The sequence below is a fragment of the Balaenoptera ricei genome, chromosome 16 (genome assembly GCF_028023285.1).
Source record: "Balaenoptera ricei isolate mBalRic1 chromosome 16, mBalRic1.hap2, whole genome shotgun sequence".
In the NCBI taxonomy this organism is placed as follows: Eukaryota; Metazoa; Chordata; class Mammalia; order Artiodactyla; family Balaenopteridae; genus Balaenoptera; species Balaenoptera ricei.
Genome location: NC_082654.1, coordinates 50,223,257 through 50,246,206, shown reverse-complemented (window position 1 = coordinate 50,246,206; position 22,950 = coordinate 50,223,257). Strand labels below are relative to the sequence as shown.

At 37.9% G+C, this 22,950-nt stretch overlaps 2 protein-coding genes across 4 annotated transcripts in view; one reads left to right on the top strand and one right to left on the bottom strand.

Annotated features, from left to right (window-relative positions):
- Positions 1-22,950, top strand: part of BMPR1A (bone morphogenetic protein receptor type 1A) — a 140,305-nt gene that overhangs the window by 76,590 nt on the left and 40,765 nt on the right. For both annotated transcript variants that reach the window (XM_059900998.1, XM_059900999.1), the window contains one exon: positions 3,859-3,973. The gene's annotated coding sequence lies outside the window, so the exon portion shown is untranslated. The remainder of the gene's footprint in view (positions 1-3,858; positions 3,974-22,950) is intronic.
- On the bottom strand, positions 10,898-11,161 carry LOC132350808 (ATP synthase subunit f, mitochondrial-like). 2 transcript variants are annotated; one of them, XM_059900317.1, is made up of 2 exons: positions 11,044-11,161; positions 10,898-10,926 (listed from the first exon to the last, which is right to left on the bottom strand). In XM_059900317.1, the coding sequence occupies exons 1-2, from the start codon at positions 11,159-11,161 to the stop codon at positions 10,898-10,900; spliced, it is 147 nt and encodes a 48-aa protein (XP_059756300.1). The 2 variants fall into 2 exon arrangements, with proteins under 2 accessions (XP_059756300.1, XP_059756299.1); XM_059900316.1 differs by having other exon boundaries at positions 10,898-11,161.

The window sequence follows — 22,950 nt, the reverse complement described above, 5'->3', positions numbered from 1 at the left end:
TTGACACTATTGGCTTAGACTAGAGCTTTCTAACCCTGGTGTTAGGCATCCTTTTGTCATATCTCTTTTGGAAGAAGCTTTTTTCCCCATGCCTTTTGGTTCTCTGTTCTCTAGACAACTAAGTTTCACATCACTGAGTTTTTGCTATTCAGTACTTCAGATCAGCTAATATTTGTTGAAATCCTACTCTGTGTCATTAGCTGTGCTAAGTTCTAGGATATAGCAATGAATAAGAAGGTTACAGTTTGATACGGAAATACGCTTAAGCGGAAGAGTGCTATCATGGAATTATACACTAAAGTTCGTTTGTATTTTGGGTTTAATGCCACTGTTTATATCTTTAGTTTTATGAGAAAAGTCATCTTGAGTTTCAAAATCAAGCTTATATTCAATTTATAAATGAACTTTTGGAACATTTAGAATATAACTTGTTTATAAGTTTGATCCTCCCTTTCTGTATTAAGTGGATTACATCCTTTATTATAGAAATGCATGATAAACTAATCTAAATTATACTGTTCATTTGAGTTACAGCTAAAACTGTATTATGTTTTTCTGAAGCATAATGTTTGAGTTTTTTAGCTAATGTACTGAAAATTTTAATAGTAATACCTTTAGTTTAAGAGCCCCACTGAAATGTTTTGTAAAATGATTATTTTGTAATTTGCTATTTTTAAAAATGGTTTTATAATTGCAGCTCTGATGTTTACAGCAGTACTTGTACAGTACGTGGGGTGCTTTTTATGAATGCTAAGAGAGGGGAAATGAAGAAAGGGGATTTGGAGTGGTGGAAGGAAAAATGTACAATCAACATTGCTGATTTTGTGAATACTAAGAAATCTACTTTTTGACATCTGGTACAAATAGAAAAGCAATCTTAAATTTTGTCTTAGACTGAGTATTTATCAAAAGCATATTTATACTAGTTCTTTTTGTAAATCTTACTAATATAGGAGTTAATAGGTAATGTCCAACACCTCAAAGATAACTAAAATATCCACAATTGATGTTTGTCACTGATGGATTCTGTATGGTTAGTGATCTTTAAAGTATCCCAGTGCTTTAAGATTTAACCACTTTAATAATTTTGAAAACCGAGAGGGATGTGTACATTTTTATGGCAAAAAAATATTTTTGTAAAGGCAGTATGGGATTAAAATGAAGTTTTCCCATGTTTGCAAATGCTTATTAACTTTTAGGAAATTCCAGTGTTCGCTCTGAATTACAAAGTACTAGAATATATCCAGAAAGATTCGCTTTTCATTTATTATGTCATTAAGAAGCTCTAATGTGTTTTTAAAAGAATTACCTTTCCTTAATATGTTTTCTAGAACTAAGAAGCTTGAAAATTTCAGGCACAAAATCTTTGGTGAAAATATTAATACTTACAATTGTGTAGTGTTTGGTTCTGACTGGGTCCCTTGTCACTGTTAAATACAGTTTATAGTGCTAAAAGCCTGTGGCAAATTACCTTATAAATTGAGTGATTAAAGTTGTTGCAAGCATTTTGCCTATGTAAATCCTATTTCTGTGCCTGCACATATTTGTAGATCTCTGCTTAAAGGACTGTAGTTGCAAAGGTTAGAAAAAGCTTTACTTTGACTCACACAGTTTCTAGTATGTAAAAAGTGACTTGCAGACCTGTACCGTGAAGCACATCCTGTCCTTTGATTGCCTTTTATTTTCCTCTTAGTAATGAAGTCAAATCTTACTTGGTTTTCCTTAGCCAGTCTTAAATTCAATCCTTAGAAAAGGTTTTCTGAAGTTTATGATTTGTCATGTATTTGTACATATGAGAGAATTGAGGGAGGATAGATAATTCAGGGTCTTGGACTTTGCAGATGGTATGTTTGAAGATTCTTTGTGATTATGTAGTTTCCTTTTTTTTAAATTAACTTTAGATTTAGCCTAAAGCTTGTAACTTTTTTTTCACACCAAGGAAGAAGCAGTGTTGTAATAAATAGTGCTATAATAAACAATGGTTGGTAAGTGGTTTACATGCCAATTTTATTTATTATTTGATCCATTGTAAATATCTGGTAGAATTAGAATCAGGCCATATATTTTTTTAAAATAAATTTATTTATTTATTTATTTATTTTTGGCTGTGTTGGGTCTTCATTGCTGCGCACGGGCTTTCTCTAGTTGTGGCGATTGGGGGCTACTCTTTGTAGCGGTGCGTGGGCTTCTCATTGCGGTTGGCATCTCGTTGCGGAGTGTGGGCTCTAGGCACGTGGGCTTCAGTAGTTGTGGAGCACGGGCTCAGTAGTTGTGACTCGTGGGCTCTAGAGCGCAGGCTCAGTAGTTGTGGCGCATGGGCATAGTTGCTCCGCAGCATGTGGGGATCTTCCCGGACCAGGGCTCGAACCCATGTCCCCTGCATTGGCAGGCAGATTCTTAACCACTGCGCCACCAGGGAAGTACGAATGAGGGCCATATATTTTTAAACATAGTCACTTTGATGGACTATTTAAAACTTTGTGAGACTAGGTTAATCTGAGCTTTGTTTAATGTAGTGATTGCCTCCCCTCTCTTCCATACACCCTTAGGGAAGAACGGAGTTATTGGCAAAGAATGGCTTTGGAGGAAAATCTTTATGCCATTTCTAAAGTGGAAACACAATGCATTTAGTTTTTGATTAGTATAAGGTAAATTTTTTAAGACTATGATCATCTCAGAGAAAAAAAAAAACACCTAAATACCAGGTCTCCATTACTGCTCTCCCTGATTTCTCTGAGTCATGGTCTAAGAGTTTTATAGTCATATGAATACCCTGAAAAATGTCAGGGATCTGATGAAGTTGTAGGTAACTAGTGCATTGAGAAGACTGTTAAAAGGCTTCTAAATGTAGACAAAGCATTACTAATTGCTTTCAGGGCCAGTCTGTCTTTAGTTGGACCATGAAAGATTTAGCATGGCCCTATGGCAGCCTGTCTGCTCAGTGGAGACTCTTGTCCTTAAGAAAGGCTATCTGATACGCTAGACCGTTTCAGGTTGCCCCAGTTTACATGAATTTAGTCATTATTGCCAAGACTACTAAACCTCAGTGTGACACAAATGATACTTCTAAATGGGCTTGAAGACAAAGGCATTTTGACCTTGCAGTGGGACATAAGTAATATTCATACAGCTTAAAATTTTTCTTTTTAAAATATGAAACAGAATACTGTACTATTTGACATTTCAGTTAAAAGATACATTCAATGAAATTATTTTTGTGATCTCTAAGTAAACAGCACACCTGCCTTTCAGTAAATTAAAATTTTTAACGTTTTTCCTCTTTTAGATTTATGAACGTTGTCCCTTAGAGCAGTAGGGTACTAATGGCAGTAGTAACACAGTTGAAACCTATGCCATGGACTTAGACCAAGCAGTGCAATTAATTCTTGACCCTCACAATTCCTAATATTCTAGGTTGAAGTTTGAAATTAAAACTGCTTACTGAGACTTTGTGATAGAAAGTGAAATACTAGCTGGGTGGTCCAATTTTTGTTCAAGTAGGAATCTGAATATTGTAGAATTGTAAATTTTAGTGCTGCTTCTGGCTGTTATCATTTTTCAATTTGAGATGTGATTTTTTTTTTTCAAAAGCTTGGGCCGATACAGAAATTTTACATGTGAGTAATTTTTTCTGCAGAACTACTATGTTGTAAAGTTGAAAATACTCAAAATGTGAAACTTCTTTGGGCAGAAGTTTGTAAAGTGATAGATTTCTAATGTACTGTAGAAGTTTTCGTTGACTTTACATTGAAAATGTATAGTTTTATGCATGATAAAATTTTGGTATTTCTTCTACATGTGTTATTCTGACAAATAAACATTCTTTCAGTCTTGAATATGTTCCTTTTTTCTAAACAGATTTATGAAAATATGCATCAGCTTAATACTGTCTTGGAATTCATGAGATGGAAGCATAGGTCAAAGCTGTTCGGAGAAAATTGGAAGTACAGTTTTATCTAGCCACATCTCTGAGGTAAGGAAAAGACTTAAGAAAATAATTAGAATAATATGAAAATTCTCATTTCTTAACAATTGAAAATAGTCCTTCTGTATTACCACTGCAGCTTTATGTTAGCTTCTTTATTCTTTAATCACCTTCCTTATGAGTTCATAAGTATCAATAGTTATATTTTTCTCTCCTTATAAATGTTGAACCTCTTCAGGAGTAAAAAGTATTTATTACTAATACAACTTTCTTTACTCTAATTGTAGAAAATAAGCATTAAATGATGTATATAATTTCTTCCCTCTGATGGTGACAAAACAGAGGTTAGAATGGAAGATTATATTAAAATGAATGTTTACATTATTCTGAAACTTTCACATATTTAGAATTTAGGCTAAAATTGTTACTTTGAATAATAGATCTTTGGAGGTAGAATTTATTCAAAGAAGTGGGAACTGCAGTAACATCAGGGACAGGGGAGAAGAAGCCATTCTAAGACAATACGTACAGAGAAATCAAGTTTATTATTTTCAAATCCATAGAGACACAGATTATCAGGTAAAAGGTTTAATCCTTCAGGGATCTGTACTTTAAAAAAAAAAAAACCAGAACATACACTTTTGTGAAGCGGTCTATACTTTTTCCTCTTTAAATAGTAGGTTCTGCTTCCTTATAGCATTCATTCATCATCCTTCTGTCCCTTCCAAGCTGGTCTATTTGTTCTTTTGAGAAATATTCATGACTTTCTAATTGTCTTTTGTTAGATTTCATACTCTTTAATCACTGTAGTAGTTGCCATTTTTCTTTTCATGAAATGCTGTTGGCTTCTATGACCCTGTGCTCTTCTAGTTCTACTTCTTTAATTACTCCTTCAAAATTTTTTTCTTTCTCCTCCTATTATTTTTTTTTTAATTAAAGAATAGTTGTCCTCCTATGGTTAAATAATGACCATCCCTAAGGTTTTATATTTGAAATTCTTGTTTTTCTTTTTTATGTCTTTCCTAATCTCTTGATTTCAGCAATTACCTCTAAAATGATCTCTCTCAACCTCGTATCTCTGCTGTGACACTTTTCTAAGCTTTGACACGTATTTTCAACTGCTTGCTTCCCACTCAGTGTTCCCACTTCTTATTACTGGACCTCTTTGTCACCCACGCTCAAAGTCTCAGTGCCAAATCTGATTCTTCATCTTTTCCTTCCTACTCTTAGTAAGAGATCAAGTCCTATCAGTTTTACCTCTATAATATATCATGAATGTTTTCATCATCTCTTTTCTAATCCCCTCGTCATCATCCAAGTTTAAGTTCTTATATCACATTTCACCTGAAATATTGCAGGACTTTTCCCACTTTGTGCCTCTCCTCACTCTCTTTTCCATCTGTGTGTTGCTACCAGCTTAAATTTTCTCAAAGGTAATTCTGCATGTACTGTCAGTAACTCTTTGTTAGCCTACCAAAGTAAGGACAAACTCCTCTAGTAATAAAGTCTCTCAGCAGTGTAGCATTAAGTGAGTGACAGCTTTGCCTGCATCCATCCATTTCTTTCTCCCTTTAAACACTTACTAAACACCTACTCTATTGCAGGCACTGTGTTAGGTGCCGAGAATATGCAACATTCGGTAAAATGAGTTCCTTACTTTACTCTCAAAGAATAATCCATTTAGAGATGAGTATACAAAGAGTTAATGTGAGTGCAACTTGAAAAGTGCTATATGAAATTGGAGAAGTGTATTGGTATCATCTAGAAAGGCTCCACCAGCATCATTAGAGGCGAGAATTGTCAGGGAGGCTTCACATAGGGAATGGCATTTGAGTAGGGTCTTAAAGGAAAAGTAGAAGATTGCTGAGTGTAATTTGGAGGCAATAGAATTTCATGCATAGAGCCCAGTGTAAGCAGGGGAAACTTGAAATGTATAGAATGTGCAAAAGACAGAAGAGATCATTTTGTATGGTTTGAATTCAGGATGAGAGAGAGGGTTTGAGGGACAAGGCTGGAAGAGAGCTTGTTTGTGAAGAACTCTGGATGCCATGATAAGGAGTTTAGACTTCATTTTGTGAGTAGTTGGCAGTCTTTGAAAAATTTTAACAGAGTTATTTTGGATCATAATCGTGTTTTGTTACAATTAACATGGCAGTGATGTGAATGATAGTTTGGAAGGGGGAGATACCAAAAGCAGAGAGACAATTAGGATACTCTGTTGCAAGCAAGAAATAATGAGAATCTTGATTAAGGTAGGGATCAACTTACCTGAAATTATGAAAACCTGTAAGCATTGATTATCTAGCAAATGTTTAATTTTCTTCTTCTATACCCCTTGCATGTATGATACTCTTCAGCCGATGATTTGATATTGTCCTGTGTTTTTTCTCCCTTCTGCTCATGTTATTTTTTCTCTAGGCGTGTTTTTCCCTCTTTATCTAGTTTAAGGCCCCAGAGCACTTATTTTTGTCCTTCAGAATATTACTTTTTTGGGTCCTTGTTAAATTATGTAACAACAAGTCACAAAGGAGGAATCAGAAAATAAAGAACATGGTCCCCAACCTTTGCTTATAGTCATATCAGTAAAGTATGTATATAAGTAATACAAGTAATGATAACCAGCATCACCAGGTGAAAGTGATAAATGTCAAAGGAGTCATTTATTACTTCCAGTCAGAGTTCTGTAGCACTGAGAAGTACACATAGAACATAGAAGAGGTTATTTGATCTGGGCTTTGAAAGATGAGTAGAATTTGGTAGGTAAAGAAAGAATTAAAAGATGTTTTTGGAAAAGCTGATTGATAGAAAATGAATATTTCCATAGGAGTGTAGAAGAGGTCTTGGAGAGGGTAGGAAGTATGACATAGAGAAAACTGTATTTTAGGGGAATTACTCTAGCAGTGATGTATGAACAAACATCATTAGAGAAATGGAGTGAGGAGTCAGGGAGCTTGGAAGGCTGTAGGAGTAGTTAGGCATGAGGTAATCAGAATTCAGTCAGAGTGGTGATAGTGGAAATAGAAAAGAAGGACTAAATGGAGTAGGGTATGTTGTGAAGGAAGAAGGGACACTGATTTGTGACTAGATGTTGAAAAGAGATGATGATGCCCACATTTTTTATCTGGATAGCAGGGATAATATTGGGTATCGTTAATAGCAAACATAAGTAATTCTTCAAATCTAGTTAAATCCGAGTTTTCTAAGTTTAAAGAAACACTAAAATGGATGTTCTGCTGTATTGTTGGTCTCCTCATTTGTTTATATACAACAAATATTTTTGCACATTGTTTTTCAAGCCTTAGTATGCTGAAAAGGAGGTAATGTGAAAAAAGCAAAGTATTGCCTCTTTAGAAGAGTAGTTTTTAGAGAAATAAATACTATTCTGCTCATATTTATCTCTTTCGTTATTCTTTTAAATGCTATATAAGATTTAGTAAAATTTAAGAATGTTTAAAGTATTTCTGCAGGTATAATTCTGACACTTACTGAAAGATGGTATCTTATTTAATAGAATTATTGCTAAGTGAATGGAGACCTGTGAAGACGCTCATTAAGCAGAATTTGATGGTTCCACCTTAACAAATAAACATTAGTATGATAATGTCCTTAGAGAAATACCTTATAGTGAGGTAATATTACCTTATAATATAAAACTAACTACTTTTTTTTTAAAAGTATTTATTTATTTATTTATGGCTGTGTTGGGTCTTCGTTTCTGTGCGAGGGCTTTCTCTAGTTGCGGCAAGCGGGGGCCACTCCTCATCACGGTGCGCGGGCCTCTCACCGTCGCGGCCTCTCTCGTTGTGGAGCACAGGCTCCAAACGCACAGGCTCAGCAACTGTGGCTCACGGGCCCAGTTGCTCCGCGGCATGTGGGATCTTCCCAGACCAGGGCTCGAACCCGTGTCCCCTGCACTGGCAGGCAGACTCTCAACAACTGCGCCACCAGGGAAGCCCTAAAACTAACTACTTTTAATGCTTTTATTAAAGTTGTTTTCAACTCTTAATTGATGATTGATTTAGGGCTTTGCCATATTCAGAAATATTTCAACACTGTATGTTGAAAATAAAGTAGTCACTATTTGTTTTGTAATTACGCATTGTGTAAAATTGGAAAACATCACATTATTGAGGAAGGAAACATCACATTAAGAAAAGGCTTTATGATTAAACTATATTTTCAAGTTATTTCCTCTCTAACATAAATTTGGTTAAGCTCTCAATTAATATTTGTACTATATATATTGTGTATGTATGTGTGTGTATAAATATATATGTATATATATCTTAAGATCTCCTCTATCATTCTTATCTCAGAATAGTCACAACATTGTTTCCCAAAGTGTTGAGTGTGTATCACTGGTATTATTCAGAATGATTTTAGGCGGCACACAGATGAATCTGTAAACTTTTCCAGTTATATATTTATTTTGATAACCTATTCGTGACAAGTAATATTTAACATAGTGACAATTATGTTCACCTTTATTTTCTCTCTGTTTTGAATTCTGGTTCAGAAACTAGAGTTAATCATACCTTCAATTTATGGCAGTAAAATTACTATCTTTGTTCTTTATAAGGCCCTTGAGTTGATATATTTTATTTTGTCTTCTTTATTCTTGACCTCCACTCCCATTTTCCTTTCCTTCCGCCATAGGAAACCATTCTAATTTGTTTGCTCTATATCTTTGAATGAATGTATCTTTATAAAATATAGTGTTGGTGGTGTGTATGTGTTTAATTAACTTAATTAGGCTTTGCTACAGATATTCTGCCCTTTTTTTCCCCCACTATTTTCTTTAGCACCAGAAAGTTATATCTCTTCATGTTGCTGTGTACATTCTTACTTGTTGCTTCTAACTTACGTTTAGTTTCCCATAGTGTACTGCACTACATTCTTCTACTTAGAGGCAGCACACTCTTCTTAAAAGCACAGGCAGTGGAGCAAAGTTGCTTCAGTTTGAATTCTAACTGCACCACATCTTAGTTTGGGTTTCTTTGAAAGTAGAGCCTGAGAAAGGGACTTATGGCTTGGGTAGTTTATTTGGGAGATGATCTAAAGAAGCAGAAATGAGAGAATGGGAAAAGTGAGAGAGAGAAGAAAGTAGAGTTACATAAAATGTGTCCATGAGCTAGTTATCACTGTGAGCAACTGGGATTCAATTTCCTTGGGTACCTTCTGAATGCACCTCAGCATTGTCCCACCAAAGGACAGACAGGAACTTGGGACATTTATCCACTGACTTTCATGTTTTGTTAATTGAAGGTGGCTCCTGGAGCTCTAGCTCTAGCACTTGTGTAGTTGTGCCTATATACTGCTGAGCAGTCGTCTTTGGGTTTGGAGGAAGCCCTGAGGAGCAAAACAGAGCAGTGCCTTGGCTCACACTTGATGTCAGATGCTGTTGGACAGTGCATAGATCTGTCCACTGCAGCTGTAATGAGGAAAGGTAGGCTGAGCACTGCAAGTGTCTGCCACCCCTTTTATTACGCAGATTACCTCGTGTTCTGTTAAGTCCACTCTGTCACTGACCCTTCAGAGAGGTGGCTGGTTGTAATTGCTAAAAGCAGTCTCTAAAACAGGAGGGTTAGGGGAACATGCTGTAGTCCCTCTACTGCAGCTGGTCCCTGAGGACATAATTGATTCTGTAATCCGTGGGATAGTGGTGTTGTCCATGGGGTATATTGTGGGTGGGAAAGGCAAACCCACAACTGGAGTCAGTGTCAGTTCTGCACCTGCATGTGTTAGTTGGCATTCCACAGCAGCAGTAATTAGGTCACCTTCATGAGAAGGAAACCATGCTGCTGCGCCTTTGTAAAGCCTTCCTTTCTGTCACTAGGGCTCCTCCATTCACAACCCTATTGCTTAAGCATTGAGGTGGTCGAGAGCAGAAGCTGGCAGATGTCCAGTGACAAGTCACTCCATCTGTAGTTGGGATGCAGTTAAATGCACCTTCCCTCTTGGTGCTTTGTGGTGGGCATTAACATAAGACATAAAAGATTGGCACTTTGTGCTGACTCCCATAGAACCATCAACATGCCTCTTCTCCAAATTCTTTCTCTTATTTTCCAGTTTTGCCCCTTCTATCCCCCTAACCAGTCAACCATACCATTTGCCACTCCCAAGGAGTCCATGTTTTCCCTTCTCTGGTCACTTCTCCCTGTGCCATACCCACTGAGAGAATTTCTACCTCATCATTGTCTTTCAGAGCCATCCAAATAGGGCTGTAGAGCAGTAGTAATCCATTTTTGATTTGTTTCTGTTAACCAGGCCCCAGGTGTTTTTTTTTTTGTCATTGGCCACCAGTAACCTACCATAAAGTCATTGGTGTGAGCAGAAGTAAAGATACCAGTATGATAGAGGTAGGTGACATGAAGTTCTGGGCCACCTCTTGTAGTTTAGTAGTGCCTTCTGGACCTGCCTATGTCCTATTACATCACACAGTGGATTGCTGTTGTGCCTAACCTTGTGACTTGGTGGATCATGATGGGTAGCTCTGGTCACTAAACCTTAATGTTTCATGGTTGGGAACTCTGCTAGGGCCTAATATCATGCCAGGAGCTACACTTTTCATACAGTGTTGTAGAAGTTACGTGCTTGCTTCAGAAAATCTAGAGGGCTGTGCTGCAACTCTCCTACTGGAACTTGCCAGAGAATTGACATGGCGTCTGTTTACCACAGATGTCTCTAATACCTTTGCATCTGAGCATCAGGGCAGCTGACACCAGAGCTTGATCTGCTGAGAGCCTCTTCTCCTCTAGATCCTAATCAAAACGGCAGCCTTCTGAGTCACCCAGTCTCTTCTTTTTTTTAATTTAAAAAATTTTAAAAATGTACCAATCATCTTTCATTGGGCATTAATTCTCAGTTAGGGTGTAAAAGGGTTCAGCAAAGATCAAGTTCTTCAAAGAGAGGTGCAGGGCAAAGATGGTCATGGTAAGGCCTGCAGAGAGCACCCTTCATGCCGGGCCCTCATCAGTGGTTCTTGCGTAGCTGTTCATGTTTGAGTTCCTTGTAAGAAACGCAGTAGTTGAAAAGCACGTCAGCTGCCAGCACCATAGAAACCCCAAGGGTGCTCCCTTTGTTTATATTGACATACTTGTTGTCATACTGGTAGTAACCTCTTTGAAATGCTCTGATGGTGCCTTTGGGGGTGAAATCTTGTGTCAGTATCCAGTTTGGCAGATCCTTTATTTTGACATCCATGAGTTTCTTCTCCACTGGTACAACTAACACCATCTTGGTGTCTTGGATATTCACTGTCACCCAATCTTTTCTAATAGTTCCATTTAACCAGAAGCCGCTGTTCTGATTTTCAGCTTAGCCTTCCCTCCGTTTGCTGAATTCCCTTTAAATGAATTGTATTTTTTTATGCCCATTCTGGGGCTTTGGGTTCCCTAAGCACTCATTTAGTTCTGGCTATAGGCATCTATTATTCAGTGGCAAACCGATAGGCATGAAAGTCAGAGTTGTTTCTGTCCTGTGGACTGATAACAAAGGGGCCAACAAATTGTTGCCCGTTTCTTGAAGCTCTGGGAGCAATCCTCAGTGCTTCCAGGCACTCCCGACTGCAAGATCTGTTAGCAGTGTGGCAGATGAGAGTTGCTTCTAGGTCTGCTGAGATCTGTTAGATGGAGCAGCCTTTTGAGGGTCCAGCATTGCAGTAAAGCAGTTATAGCACCAGGCTTGAAGATGAGCTTCATCTTTCCTATTGGTCTCTCCTTGGACTCCATTGAAAATGTATTCCCACACCTACTGTCTTCTGTAGAGAAACCTAGAACTCATGGTCTCAGAAACATCCTACAGGCCTTGCCCTCAGGCTCTTTGGTTATTGTGCTACTCCTGAAAGGGAGACAGAGAAAGTTTATTCCCATTCTCTTCAATTCAGACTGCCTCCTCATAACTCAGATATCTTTATTCTTTTCTTAATTTAAGTTTGGTGGGTATTCTCCTTGCTTACTTATTTGATCATTCTCCAGTTTGGATGCTTTTAGATTCCGGTGGTGGTTTGTGTTATTGCAACTGCATATGGTACTGTAGGAAGAGCATGCCACAAGATTTCCAGTAGCATCTTTTCATAATCTGTAGTGACATTTCAATTCCTGTCTTTATCCTCCATCCTAATACTTCTCTCCTCTTCTACTATCTTATATTTTCAATAGTTTCTTTCTGGGTGTCTCAGATAGAAATTCTAGTTTAACTTCTGAGCTCATCTACTTCCTATCTTTTCGTCCTTTCTTCCTTTCCTCCCTCCTTTCCTCCCTCCCGTCCATTTTTTTGTGGGTTAAGGGCTAGAGGAGGCTTAATTGTCCATTTTCAGAACATTTTTTTTAATTTTTAAAAGACTACATAAATGAGGCATGAATAAGTTCTTGCATACAATTTTGAACAGTATGCACCGAAGCCTAAAGCCTTCTTCACTACCCTCACCCCACTGCCCTCCTTACCACACTCCCCTCCACCCCATTTGCACCTCACCGACCTTTACATTACAGGTTATTGATTTGGGGGATTTATTTTTATAAAATTATGCATAATGAGAATACTGGCCTCATAAAGTTAGTGTGAGGATTAAATGAGTTAGTACATGTCAAGTATGTATAACATGTTAGAGTTCTTACTTCATAGTATAAAAAACAGTATTATAAGAAAAAGCTAATAAACTTAGAGCAAAGATAATTCAAAATATGAAATAAGGCAGAAATATTTGGGGGAAAAGGGCTTTTGCATATACTAAGGTTCCCTGTTTCATGACTTGGATCTAAATTTCTTTTCTCTAACATCTAGAAATCACCGGAGGGGTGGTGGTTTGGGGAGCAAAGTTATTGAGCTAGGACTTGGATTGTTGAGTTAGTAGTAGCTGGCTATAACTGTAAGGTTTGGAGATACATTTGTAGATGTTAGTATACTTACAAAGAAGTATTAGAGTTTATTATGTGATTTTATAGTTGATTTAACTCCCCAGTTATGTTTCCCTTAAGATATTAATATTATTTTTATTCATTTCATTCACCTATTGAACATTTATTGTTTTGCTTAGTAACATGCTAGAAAATAGAGGTTAAAAGTGCCGCAAGATAAGTCAAAAAAATCACCTGACTAAATAAGCGTTATGAGAGTAGGGAATCACGTCTGTTTCATTGACTGTTGTATAAGTGTGATGCACATACCAAGTAATTAATAAATACTTTATGAATGAGTGTTAGTCAAGAGCTAAGGCGCAGCTATGGTTCATGTTCTGGGTACACTAGAAGTACAGAGATGGGCCAGCTCACTCAGCCTGATACGTAGGGGTCAGGGATTGCTTACACAGATGATGCATAGGTCAAGTCTGAAGAGTGAACTGTAGTTAACTTGGTGAGAAACAAAGGGAAGAAGAAAAAGGATGTGCAAAGGATGGGAGTCTAAAAGGGATGCCTGTAAATATAGAGGCTTCAGTGATTTCAGTGTAGTTGGATCATTGTAAAGGTATGAGGAGTGAATGGGAAGATGGTGTTAGAAAGCCTGGCGGAGGCCAGATCATAGCAATTCTTCTTATGTCTTGGTAATTCCATCCTATGAAATGAGAATATTTATAGATTTTTTTAAGCAGAGAGCATGACAAGTCATTTAGTTTTAGAAGTTAGGTTTGGTTTAGAATTTAGCATTTTATTAAAAGTGATCATGTACTAGGCTGTACAGCAAGTTCTTACACAATTCAAATGATCACATCAGCCACACTTTTTGTCAACAAATACACTTAAGTTAAAACTGAATAACAAACAGTATATACAGGCACACATTTGGAAATTTAAAAACCTACCTCCATAAATCCCACAGGTCAAAAATAAAATGATAATGCAAGTCAGAAAACACCTAGAACTAAACAATAAAGAAAATTAGAACTTATTAAACTTGTGTGACATGTTTAACATACTCATATTAAAAGATTAAAAATATTAATAAGATAAGCACCTAATTTAAATTAGGAAAAGAACAACAGAATAAATTCAAGTGAAGTAAAATAGGTGATAAAAATAAAAGCTAACACTTGTAGAGCACTTGTTATATGTACCAAGCACTGTTCCATGTGCTTTACAAGGATTATCTCATTTAATCTTTGCAACAACCCTGTGAGGTAGGTACTCTTACTATTCCCACTTTACAGATGAGAAAACTGAGGCACAGAGGAAAACTTATCTACACTTCTAGCTAATAAGTGATAGAATTGGGGCTAATTAGAAAAGTTTTTTTCGTTTGTTTGTTTGTTTTTAAGATATGATGGAGAGAGTTAACATGGCCAAAAGTTGGTTTCTTGAAAAGGCTGATAAAATAGACAAACCATTTGAATAACTGATCAAGAAAAACACAGAAAGCACAAGTAGTATTGGGACTGGAAAGGAGGACATAACTTCAGATATAGCAGAGATTTTTTAAAAATAAGAAATACCTTGAATAAGTTTATGCCTATACTTTTTTAAAAAATTTATTTATTTATGGCTGCATTGGGTCTTTGTTGCTGAGCGCAGCCTTTCTCTAGTTGTGGTGAGCGGGGGCTACTCTTTGTTGCGGTGCAAGGGCTTCTCATTGCGGTGGCTTCTCTTCTTGCAGAGCACGGGCTCTAGGCACGCGGGCTTCAGTAGTTGCAGCATGCGGGCTCAGTTGTTGTGGCTCGCAGGCTCTAGAGCACAGGCTCAGTAGTTGTGGCGCACGGGCTTAGTTGCTCCGTGGCATGTGGGATCTTCCCATACCAGGGCTTGAACCCGTGTCCCCTGCATTGGCAGGAGGATTCTTAACCACTGTGCCACCAGGGAACACCTACATTTTACAATTTAAATAAAACAACAATTTTAAAAATGCAACAATAAAATTGATTAAGGTGAAATAAAAAACCTAGATATTTCTGTAATTATTAGAGAATTTTAATTTGTAGTGAAAGATCTGCCTCCTCCCATATACTCACAGATAAGCCCTTGGCTCAGATGATTTTAAAGGTGAGTTCTATCAAACTATTCAAGTGGTACATATGTCCAGATATACAAAGACTGTTTGAGAGAATAGCAAAATAAGGAAAGTTCCTCAGCTTATTCTGTGTGAGTAGTATAACCTTGATACCGAAACCAGACATGGATAATATGAGAAAAAAATTATAGGTCAGTCTTTCTAATGAACATAGATGTAAAACCTAACAAAATTGTTAGCGAAACAAATCCAGTGGTGTATCTAAACATGATCATGTCTACAGTACTGCAGTACAGTTCTGACACTGCCTACCCACTGTTAGTGTCAGACTCCACAGTTTTAAGGGCACAGTCCCCAACAAGACTGCCCTCACTTGAGATGGCAGTCACAAGTTTGGAGGTCCCCAGGCTACTCACACTTCTGACTAACTGGCTACAAATCCAGGAGGATTCCCGTGACCGCCCCCCACATTTGACAATTCATTTATATGACTCACAGAATTTAAGAAAGTGGTATACTTATTTTTTTTAATAAATTTATTTTTTATTTATTTTTGGCTGCGTTGGGTCTTTCTAGAGAAAGCTGTGCACAGGCTTTCTCTAGTTGTGGTGAGCAGGAGCTACTCTCTTTTGCAGTGCGTGGGCTTCTCGTTGCCGTGGCTTCTCTTGCTGCGGAGCACGGGCTTTAGGCGCATGGGCTTCAGTAGTTGTGGCATGCAGGCTCAGTAGTTGTGGCATGCGGGCTCAGTAGTTGTGGTTCGTGAGCTCTAGAGCACAGGCTCAGTAGTTGTGGCGCACGGGCTTAGTTGCTCCGAGGCATGTAGGATCTTCCCAGACCAGGACTTGAACCCGTGTCCCCTGCATTGTCAGACGGATTCTTAACCACTGTGCCACCAGGGAAGTCCCAAGTGGTATACTTATGATGATAGTTTTATCAATATAAAGGATACAGATTGGGACCAGCCAAATGAAAGAGACACACAGGGTGAGGTCAGGGAGGCTTCCAAATGTGGAGCTTCCATGCCCTCTTCCCCTGGAATCGGGGTGTGTTGTCCTAGGAAGCTTATCTGAGCCATGGTGTGCAGTTCTTATTGGAGTTTCATTATGTAGGCATGATTGAATAATTGGCCATGTGACTGAACTCAATCTTCTGCCCTCCCTATCCATACTCCCTGGAGGCTGGGCTGGCTCAAAGCCCCAGCCCTCTTCTAATCACATCACTGGTCATTTTGGTGACCATCTCCCATCCTGAGTCAGTCATTAGCATAAACTCAGGTGTGATCCATGAGGCTTGTGAATAACAAAGACACTTCTGTTACCCAGGAACCAGGCGTAGAGACCAGACAAAACATTTATTTAACGATGACAAAACAGAATTTATCCCAGAAATCCAAGGATGTTAATGTGTTAGTTATTGTTGCTACATAACAATTCATCCCAAAACGTAGGGACTTGAAATTCAGGAGCAATTTACTGGGTGGTTTTGATTCAGGATATTTTGTGAGATTGTAGTTTTGTCAACAGGGGCTGCATTCATTTAAAAGCTTGACTGGAGGAGAATCCACTTCCAAGATGACACATTCTCATGGCAGTTGGCAGGAGGCCTCTGTTGCTCACCGTATGAGCCTCTCCACAGATTCCTTGAATATCCTAACACCATGGCAGCTGGCTTTCCCCAGAATAAATGTCCAAGAAAGAGCAAGGAGAAAGCTGCATTACCTTTCAAGACCTAGTCTCAGAAGTCATACTTTGTCACTTTCACTTTATTCTGTTTGTTAGGAGGGAATCTCTCAGTCTGGCCCACTCTCAAAGTAATTAGGTTCCACCTCTTGAAAAGAGGAATATGAAAGAATTTGTGGACATATTTTTAAACTACCACAGATAGCTTACTCTTTGAGAGAGCGCTCAGGGACTTCCCTGGCGGTCCAGTGGGTAAGACTTTGCCTTCCAATGCAGGGAATGCGGGTTTGATCTCTGGTTGGGGAGCTAAGATCCCACATGCCTTGCGGCCAAAAAACCAAAACATGAAACAGAAGCAATATTGTAACAAATTCAATAAAGACTTTAAATATGGTCCACATCAAAAAAAAAAAATCTTAAAAACAAAGAGAGCTCTTAATATGGATTATTACTAGTTAACTTATACATTAACACATTGAAGGAGGAAGCCACTGTGATTATATCAATAGATGGAGAAAAAGCACGTGATGTAATTCAACCCCATTTATGATGAAAACGCTTATTAGCAAATGAAGAATAGAAGGGAACTGTAATGTGATAAAGAATATCATTAAGTTTATAATTAATTTAGGAACAGTTGATACACATGATCTTGAAGTTTTCTATACATAATGTGGTATGTTTTTCCATGTGTTAAAGTTTATTCTGTATCCTTCGGCAGTATTTTAAAATTGTCCTTGTATCAGTGTTGTACACTTGGAAGTACAAAATGGTACAGTCCCAGAGGGGGTTACCAAAATATCTACGAAAAGTACCATTAGACCCAGAATCCCACTTCTAGAAATCTATCCTTCAGAATTATTTACCCAAACAACAATAACAAAAGCATCTATTCAAGTTTATTTATTGCAGCATTGCTCATAATACCAAAACCTAGGAACAACCTAAAATGTCCATCAACATAAGAATGGATAAATACAGCTATAAAATAATCATAAAATGGAATACCATATAACAATGAAAATGAATTAAAAGGAACTATATGTATCTATGATGGAAATCACTCACAATGTTGAGTGAAAAATAAGCAAATTATAAAAATATACATATAGACTGATACAATTTTTATACGTCTATAGCAAATTTAACAGTATGCAAAGCAATATTATTTGGCATATATACCACATATAGTATAAAAGCATGTAAAGACATGAGTGTTAAATACCACAATCAGAATAGTGGTTCCCTCAGAACCAGGGAAAGGGTGGCGCTTCAGTGGTATTTGCCCTGCTTTACTCAGTACCTATATAATTAGGTGAAGTCTTTGAGGCACTATAGTCAGTGAGTGTAGTTCATAGACTCATAGGATATGAGAGGTAGAAGTCTTCATGGTATTATTTATTTTACAGATGAGGAAACTAAGGCCTGGAGAGGGAAGTGAGTGGGCCAAGATCAGCTAGCCAATTAGGCAGAATTTGCAACTGAATCCTAGGTCTCCTGACTCTAAGACTGTGTTACTTAACAATCCTTTCTTTAATAAAAATATAAGCTGATAAGTATTTAAACTAGGAGCTGAAAGAAAGATACTAAAAGGGAAAAAAGGACAAGTTAATGTCAAGTCTGCCACAGAATTTCTTCATGAAAACACTCTACCAGCACATTTTAACCTGAGACATGTTCTGACAGAGTAAAGAAAATAAAATGGAAATGTTTCATCCAAAAGGGGGAAAACTCTTTCTGGATTTCCAAGCTCTTCACATTAATAAGCCTGAATTTGTAATCTTGAGTGTTGTTTCTCAGACCTGTAGGTTTGCAGGGTTTAGTTTCCTATGGTTTGTGGTTCATGCTTGTCAGGGCAGAACTGTTAGCAATCTGATTTTAACACCCACTGGTCTTATTCAGGGCCTTTGGTTACTTAAAATTTACATATAAATATTACCTTTGAACCTTTACTTAATTGAAAGATTGCAGTTGAGTTTAGATAGTGCTTTGAAGTTCCCTTTGTCAGACCACATTGTTTGTACCAAAGGACTGTATTTTCTTTTTGTCTGTGGTTATTTCCACAATTATTTAACTTGCTGTAACTATGTGGTACTATCAGAATATAACCCAAGCCATTGTTTGCCTTAAGCAATATTTTAGATCTTGGGAAATAATGTTTACTGATACATGTCTTTCTTAAAGACCTTTTAATTTACTCAAATATACTCAAGACATTGAGTCTCAAGACATACTCAAGACCTTTTAATTTACTCAAATATACTCAAACTTGAGTATATCCAGTGAAAACAGTGGAAAAAAGTTTTTTTTACTGGATCCTGACACAAGTCAGGGCTCAAAGTGAGCAAAAGGAAGTGGTGTGGTTTTTGTATCATTTCAGTTGTGTTGAGATAAGGAAATGGAATAGCTTATCCATAGCATAGCCCTTATGGGAAAGTCTCATTTGTATGTGAAAGTAAAAGGAATTGGCATAACGTTTTAATTCCTTCTGCTATACTCAATCATTCCCTCAGCAAATTTTTATTTAGCACCAAATATGTGCCAAGCACCATCCTAGGTGCTACAAATACAGAGTGAAAAAGTAGACTTATATACCTGCCCTTACGGAGCATACATTCTGGAGCAGGTGGCAGGCAATAAACAAAACAAATAGTAAATTATATATAAAATTACGGGTGACAAGTGCTAAAGAGAAAAAAAAATATCAGGGATGGAAGATGGGAGTGCCAGGGATGTGGATGGGATTACAGTTTTAAATAGGATGAGCAGGAACACTAAATAAGAAAGGGATACTGAGTAAGCACTTGGAAGAGGTCAGGTAGCAAGTGATGCGGATAGATGTCTTGGGGAGGAATGTTATAGGCAGAGGAACTTGCACATGTAAAGGTCCTGCAGCAGGGCCATCCCTGACATGTTTGAGGAACCAGGAGGCCCATGCTGCTGAAGTAGAGGAGTTGGAGTCTTGTTGGCCATGGTAGACTTCAGCTTTTACTCTGAGTGAGTTGGGGAACCATTGGAGGGTTTTGAAAAGGGGAGTGATGTGATCTAATATGCTTTTTATCACCAGTTTGGCTGCTGTGTTGAGAATATATTGTAGGTGGATAAGGGTAGAAGCAAAGAGTCCCGTTCTAGGAGGCTTTTTCAGTAATCCAGGCAAAAGGTTAGTTAGTGACTTGGACCAGAGAGATAATAGTGGATGTGGTGAGAAGTGCATAGGTTCTGGATATACTTTGAAGGTAGAACCAACAGGATTTGCTGACCCATAGCCTGTGGAGTATGAGGGAAGAAGGGAGTTGCCAAGAATGACTCCAAGACTTTTGGCCTGGGAAACTACAAGTAGAGAGGCTGTTAGTTATGGTGAGAAAGACCGAGGGTCTAGCAGATTTAGGGGGTAAGAGGAGAAAGACCAGGAATGATAAATTATATAGCTGCTGATTACATTATTAAGTAAATTTTTATACTATTTGAGCTATCTTAGAAGTAATTCTATCTTATACCAGCCTTTTTTTTTTTTTTTGCATTATGTGTTATCGAGTCTCTTTTTCTGAGATATTTGACATTACTCAGAATTACTAATTTTATGCTGATCTAACCCAGAATACTCAAGTGTACCTTTTCCTTTAATCTTTGGTTATATCAGAAAAATTGTCTCTCTCTGACCTAAAAAATAAAGAGAATTTAATGGCTGTTAACTGAAAAGTCCTTAAGTAATTCAGGTGTCAGGCAGGGTTGTTTGAGCAGCTCATTGATAGCTCCAAGGATCTGGCTTCTTTTACTCTCCCACCTCTGCCTCTGGTTCCCCTCTGGTCCCAGCGTAGCTGCCAGCAGCTGCTATTTTCTTATTCATGTTCAATCTGAAAGAGTGACTTTATCTCTGCAGGGCCAGCTGAAGTCCTTGGACCGTGTTAGTATGGCTCACCCCTGAACTTTTCATCGTGGCATAGGAGATAGAATATGCTGATTGGCTTGGCCTAGGACAGAGCCTCTACTTCTGGTGCTTCAGGGAAACCTGTGTACAATGAATTTTTTAAAGTTGTAGATAGAGAAAAAAAGTGGAGAAAAATGGTTGATTTTTAAATTACTTTTGCATTGTACAAGCACTGTGGTTAACACAGCAAGAATATGATTCCTTTTGTAAAGTGGTCAAATGAGAAGGAAAAAAAGTAAAGTAAAAGTAAAGTTGCATTCAAACATTAGTTTGATTAAGATAATTTTTCTTCTAAGAGGCCTAAAACTATTGCTTTTTGAATATCTGGAACCTAAGAGGAAATTCCCTGGCAGTCCAGCAGTTAAGGCTCTGCGCTTTCAGTGCCGAGGGCCCAAGTTCGATCCCTGGTCAGGGAACTAAGATCCCGCAAGCCTTGTGGCATGGCCAAAAAAAATTGAATCTGATAGGTCGTTCTAGTCAAGAATAGTTGTTTCTCCACAAGGAGAGCCCTACTGGCATTTGGTTGAGACAATTCTTTGTTTTGAGGGATTGTCCTTGCACATTGCATTGCATTTTCCATTTTGGGCCCTGGTCACTGTGTGTCCTGTCATACCCCAGTCATTGTTCCAACCTAAAAATCACCTGTGTATTTCCATATCTTCTTAGGGAGGTACAAACTTGCAAAAAACTTCTGACTCTTTTTGAAAGGGTGTTTCATATTGAGGACATAAATACAGATATACTTTGGTTTCCTGAGTGAAAAATGGGTTTGTTTTTTGTTATTCTTGAAGTTCTACTTTGACTTCTTTCCCCTAGTTCTAGAAGTTAGATATATTCTCCTTAAAAATTGATTTAGCATTTGAATTAATTTTTTGGCCACAGGGATTTACTGAGTTAATTCCAAAAGTTTTTGATTAAATGTAGTATTGCTAAGGAAAAGAGAAATGTTTTGATAGCCAAATTTTGGTGCTCTTTCAAGCATTTTGACTTGGGTCACATAGGTTAGAACAGAAAGACCAACCAATCGTGAACAAATTTCTAACTTTGATAGGTTAAAATTATTTGTGGTGAGAAAAGTGAAATAGGTACTGAGTCTAGGAGAATTCATTCCTAAAGTCAGAATATCTTAGAATACTCTTTGAATATATATTAAAACACACATTATAAGCACTTAGGAAATGTTAGACCTCTTTGGTGAAGTGAATATATTAAAAAATGTGGAAGAGTGGCCCCCACTTGCCTCAACTAGAGAAAGCCCTCGCATGAACCGAAGACCCAACACAGCCAAAAATAAAATAAAATAAATAAATAAAGTAGCTATAAAAAAAAAAAAAAAAAGAAAAGTGCTTTAAAAAAAAAAAAAATGTGTATGTGTTATGTGTGGATATAGTCAGTCAGTTACCCTCTGAGATCTGTTTTCTGAAAGTATTTGTATCAATCAGGGCCCAGTCAGGAAAGCTGAAACCACACTGGTTATTTTAACAGAGACAATTTGGTGTAGGGAGTTGACTACACAGGTACTGGAAGATTGAAAAAGCTAAAGGAACACTGGGATTAAACTGAAATACTAATTGTGGGAAGCAAATACCACCCTTAAGAGGCTGAGGTTTCAGAACCTAGAAGCTCGGAGAAAGAGTGCCCCTGTGGAGCCCTGACCCCGTCCTCTGTGGAGGGAGCTCAGAGCCCAGCTACTGCCGGCTCCCGAGGACTTGCTCTGGGGTCTTGAGGCGCTGGCACTCAGACTCTGAAGTGTAGGCACGGTTGGGTCTGAACAGGGGCCATGAGGCTGATTCTGGGAGTGTGGAAGGAAGCTGGAAATGGAATCTACTGCTGCTGCTATGGCAAAGGCTGTTGTTCAGATAACTCTGACAGGAACAACAAACAAAGTCAGGAAGATTAAAGTCCCTTCTTCCCTCCAGCCTTCTCTAGTTCCCCTTTTGGCAGAACCTATCAAGGAACCAGCTGGTAAAAGACTTGTTAGTGGTATCCCAGGTCAACATCACAAAGCAGAATGGTTAGGTTTTATTTGGGGGCGGGAGGGGGCTTGTTATTGCTTTGTTTTTGCTGAAAAGCAATAGTGTAATAAGGGGCACAGTAGTTTCCTTTTTTTTCTCATTACCTGTCGCTCCTGACTGTGCAATAGTGAATGGAATTTGAGCTTTCTCAGCAGCAGACTTGCTACTTATTGGTTGTGTGAACTTGAGCAAGTTTCTTAACTTTGCTGAGCTTCACTTTTTCCTTGCAGAGTTGTGAAGATGAAATAAAATCTTATGTGGCTCAATAAAAAGTAACTTCCTATTTCCCTTTTGACGTACTTACTCATGTACTTACTGGATAAAACACTGCACTTGGGAATAAAAGACCTGGGTTTTAGTTTTTCCTTCAAGTTACTAGCTGTATAGAATTCAGCAGGTCACTTTAGCTTCCTGAACCTGTCTCTTCTCTGTAAAAGTAGGAATAATTTTACTTACTGTAAGGGT

Excerpts from the sequence above, each read along its gene's own strand:
- LOC132350808 (XM_059900316.1), bottom strand. The coding sequence starts at position 11,161 with ATGGTGTTAGTTGTACCAGTGGAGAAGAAACTCATGGATGTCAAAATA.